Here is a 4,078-nt window from a genome sequence, read left to right as displayed (position 1 = left end):
GGAGCACCAGATATTTATAACTCCAAATAATTGCAGCTGAAACGAGCTCCAACATATCCAGCAAATAGTTAGCGACCACCTGCCCTGATCAGCATTTTTGCTGGTACACCTGGGCCACCCCACGTCCCTGCCGCCCATCCCCTGTAGCAGAGGGACGCAGGTCCCTGGCACAGGCTGGGGGCAACACCAGGGACCTGCCCGCTGCTCTCAGCAGCCCAAAGCACCGCGGGGTTTGGCTGTCGGGGGCTGCGATGCTCTTTTTCTTGCTGCCCAGGCTCCAGCGAGCTCCCAGGCTCCCTCAGCTCCAGCAGGCTCCCTGAGGGCGATACGATTGGTGGCAAAATACAAACCCACGCATGAGTGCAATGCACATTTTAAAAAAAAAAAAAAAGGAACCCCCCCCCCCCCCCCCACCCCAAAAAAAATCCCAACCAGCTGCACAGGGGGCAGTGGCAGGCTGGGCAGCGATGGCTCCTTGCGCCCATCCCCTGTTGCTCAGCGCTGCGCAGCCCCAAGGACACACACATCCACCCGGGGCCCTTTTTTCATGACCAAACCACCACGCATCATGCATCCTAAAAGCCTTTTCCAGTGCCTGAGCCAGACCTGGGCTTTATGTGCAGCTCATCAGGCTCTTTCACAGGCCCAAACCCTGCTCCGCCGGCTCCATCAGCCGGTCCATGAGCAATTTTTGGGCTGGGCGCCCCCCCCGCCCGGCCTCCAGCACCGCGGGGCAGTGGCCGCTGTCCCAGCTGTTCGATTTATAACTTGGTGTAGGTAATATTTTGCAATGGCCTGGAACTCAGAACAACATTACCTGGTTCCCTGCAGAGGAAAACAGCCCAGCCAATTCAGCACAGCCAAGCCCCAACCAAAGCCTCAGCTGTTGCCCCAAAGCACCCCTTGCACTGACTCAGCCCATGCATCAGCTTTGTTGCTTTTAATTTAAAATAAGAGGCTTATCCACAAGAAAAAAAAAAAAAAAAAAAAGGCAGGTTGGGCCACAGGTTGTCCCCACCCCAAATAAATGATGATATGTTGGCATTGCCCCGACGTGACAAGCTAATGGGGATGGGCAGGGACAGCCACACACTTTCACATCCCCTGTGTAGTGTTGCTAGTCCGGACAGGCAAAGAAATGCCCTGAAATACCATGTGCCCACCCTCCCCAGCCTCACAGGAGCATTGCTACCCGAAGGTGGCGATGAGATGGCCACTGGGAGGTGGGGGGCACACAGGGACCCCGACTGTCCCCCCGGCCCCTGCAGATGGCTCCGGAGTCCCACTGGCCAGACCCCAGCGTTTCGGGACCCTCTTCCTCCACCTCCCTCACTCCGTCTCCTTGGACTGCTTGGCTCGTTGCTTGCGGAGCTTAACGAAGGCCTGAGCCTCTTTGTCCCCCTTCCTGGACTCCAGCAGCCGGAGGATCTCATCGCCTGCCAGAGAGGAGGGGAAGGACGGTAGGAGACGCTGGCTACAGCCCCCTCCTGAGGCCGCAGGGCCAGTGGGGGCTCAACGGGGCTCAGCCCAGCTGCAGCACCACGTACCGGTGGGTTTGGGGTGGGTGAGGGGGAGGCGGGTCTGGGGCACCCGTCCTGCATCAGCCTGGTCCTCATCAGTGTCGAGGCCAGGCAGGTGGCGGAGGGGGAAGAAGGCTTCGCCCTCCAGGTCGTTGCTCCCCAGCGTGTCGTAGTCGAACACGGTCAGCAGCAGGCAGGCCCCCTCCTGCCGGCACTTCTCGGGGGGGACCAAGCTGCAGGGGGATGGGATGTGGGGGACTGGCACATCCCAGCCCCTCCATCCTGAAATTCAACCTTCCCTCCAGAGACCAAAGAGGCATTCCCAGGGTGATGCTCCGTGTGAAGCCAACCCCCCCACCACCCACCACCACAATGACTCCAAAGCACCGGGGCCCAGCACAGCCCTGCACCAGCCCGCTGGCCCTGGGGGTTTGGGGTGCCCCTACCCCAGCTCCCACTGTGGGACCCCACAGCTGAGCCCCTAGTGGGGTGCAAGGGGTGAAATCCCAGGGCAGGGCCCAGTTCCCGGAGCAGCAGCCCCAGAGCAGGGGCTCAGCTGCAGCGTGAGGGGGCTTGGGGGGGGGTCCTGGTGGGTGTCAGCCCCTACGTACAAGTCGAAGGCTTCGTCAAAGAGGGGGTGCAGCTCGTTCCTCTTGCACTGGGTGGTCCGGGCCACCACCTCAGGAAATTCATGCCGGGGCTCCAGGGTGAGCTGGACGAAGGGGTCGCTCGAGCCTGGTGGGGTGCAGACATCAGCCCCCTCCCACCACCCCTTCTGCCCCAGCACGGCCGGCCAAGCCCAGCCGGGGTGCCTGGACACACTGGGGTGGCTTGAGGGGGGGAGGGGGTGTGTCAAGGCACCCTCACCGCACCCCCCAGCCCAGCCAACGCTCCCGGGAGGGTGCGGGAACATCCCCAACCCTGCCCACACGTGGATCAGCCATGGGTGGCTGCAATAGCAGTGACCTCTCCTGGAGACGTCCCCAAATGACAGCCAACCCGTGAGACTGTCCCTTGTCACCCCGGCATATTTTTCTGTCTGAGATGTGATTTGCACAGTGGAAAAAAGCCGCCTGCATGCTGCAAAGTGCCGGCAGCGGGATGGGGCACAGTGTCCTGCCTGGTCCTGCCCGCCACATCCCACCGGACCACCCCAGACCACTGCAATAACCCCTCTTCTTCCCCAAATCTACCTCCTTGGATGCGAAAGCAAATCAAGACAGAGTTCCATTGCTCCAAGCACTAAGAGCATCTCTCCTACCCAGGAGTGCATGGGGGACCGAGGACAGGGGGTCCCGGGGCAGCGGGGCTCCTCAGTCCACCCACACCCACCGTTGGAATCCAGTGGGATGAGGTTGACGGCGTTGAGCACTTCCACACGGAGTTTCTGCTCTGAAGGGCGATACAGCGCTTTGATCGTCACAGCCCCATACTTCTCCGAGCTGGTGTCCAGCTGAGTGGTGGAGTACAAGAATAAGGGTGCTGCCTTTCAGCACACTCGTGGAGGGGATGCCTGGGACCTGGCGGAGGCTGAGCAGGCATTTTGGGCTGCCAGGGAGATATGAGCATCTTCTGGGATGCAACTGAACCCCCTCCTGCCCACCACTGGGGCAAAACCAGCCACAACAGCCCCAGGACCAGGAGGGTGGTGGGGAAATCCCCCATTTCCACAGGCAGGCTGTGCCAGGCAGCCTCACATGTGCAAGGGCAGGGGGTGGGAAGGAGCTGGGGGCACCATCCTGACTCCCACCTGCTGTTGGATCCTGTTGCTGAAGTATTTCTGGATGAGTTTGCGGCTGGTGGCAGAGCAGAGGGCCAGGTGGGTCTCCAGCGACTGCAGGGAGGACGAGAAGTGATGGTGAAGCACATGGATGGGTCTGCAGCCTGGGGAGACCCTCCCTGGAGAGCACCCAAAGGAAACCCTGGGTCCCCCACGTCCCCAGCACCCCATACCAGGAAGGTTGCGGTGTGGAGGGTCTCCAGCGGCAGCCCACAGCCCTCGGCATGGAAGCACAGCTCCAGGCTCTGGGGAGAAGGATGAGGTCAGCCAGCAACCAAACACCCATCCCTGCCAGGGACTCCCCAGTCCCCCACCTTGGTACCTTCAGGGCACAGTGCAGCTTCTTGTAGCACTGGGTTGAGGGGACATGCTGCTCCGCGGCTGCCGACAGCACGGCCAAGGTGTGATGCCAGAGGAGAGTGAGAAGGCTGCAGGGGCGAGGGAGGAAGGCTGTGAGTAGGAGGCTGGGGGGGTGGGTTGGGGGATTTGGTCTTTGGCCAAGGGGCTTTGCAAAGCCTCAGTGGGAACTGGCTCATCCTGCTGGGCTGAGGAGCCAGCCCCAAAGTGGGATGTCCCCAAGCCCCATGGGGCTGGGGGGGGACACTCCTGCCGAGGGACGGTGATGCTGGACTCTGCCACGGTGCATCCCCAGTGCCCTGGTCACCTTTTGAAGTTCTCCTGGACCAGATGCTCATTGAGATACTGCAGCTCCGACTCCAGGAACTTCATGAGCGGGATGATGGACTGCAGCGAGAGGAAAGGGGCATTGGAGGGCGGG

At 61.4% G+C, this 4,078-nt stretch overlaps 1 protein-coding gene across 4 annotated transcripts in view; it reads right to left on the bottom strand.

Moving 5' to 3' along the window:
* Positions 1-1,280: 1,280 nt before the first annotated feature.
* The window catches only part of UNC13D (unc-13 homolog D), a 21,637-nt gene continuing 18,839 nt past the window's right edge, over positions 1,281-4,078 (bottom strand). For all 4 annotated transcript variants that reach the window (XM_035893390.1, XM_035893391.1, XM_035893392.1 and 1 more), the window contains 8 exons: positions 3,965-4,044; positions 3,623-3,728; positions 3,474-3,545; positions 3,271-3,354; positions 2,853-2,973; positions 2,132-2,255; positions 1,548-1,753; positions 1,281-1,436 (listed from right to left, as the gene is read on the bottom strand). In XM_035893390.1, the coding sequence (XP_035749283.1) occupies positions 1,330-1,436; positions 1,548-1,753; positions 2,132-2,255; positions 2,853-2,973; positions 3,271-3,354; positions 3,474-3,545; positions 3,623-3,728; positions 3,965-4,044 (900 nt within the window). In that variant the 3' untranslated portion in view covers positions 1,281-1,329. The remainder of the gene's footprint in view (positions 1,437-1,547; positions 1,754-2,131; positions 2,256-2,852; positions 2,974-3,270; positions 3,355-3,473; positions 3,546-3,622; positions 3,729-3,964; positions 4,045-4,078) is intronic.

Source organism: Egretta garzetta, unplaced genomic scaffold (assembly GCF_000687185.1).
Source record: "Egretta garzetta isolate BGI_Z169 unplaced genomic scaffold, ASM68718v1 scaffold34, whole genome shotgun sequence".
NCBI lineage: Eukaryota > Metazoa > Chordata > Aves > Pelecaniformes > Ardeidae > Egretta > Egretta garzetta.
The sequence above is the reverse complement of the archived record's forward strand: the minus strand, read 5'-3'. Positions and strand labels throughout refer to the sequence as shown.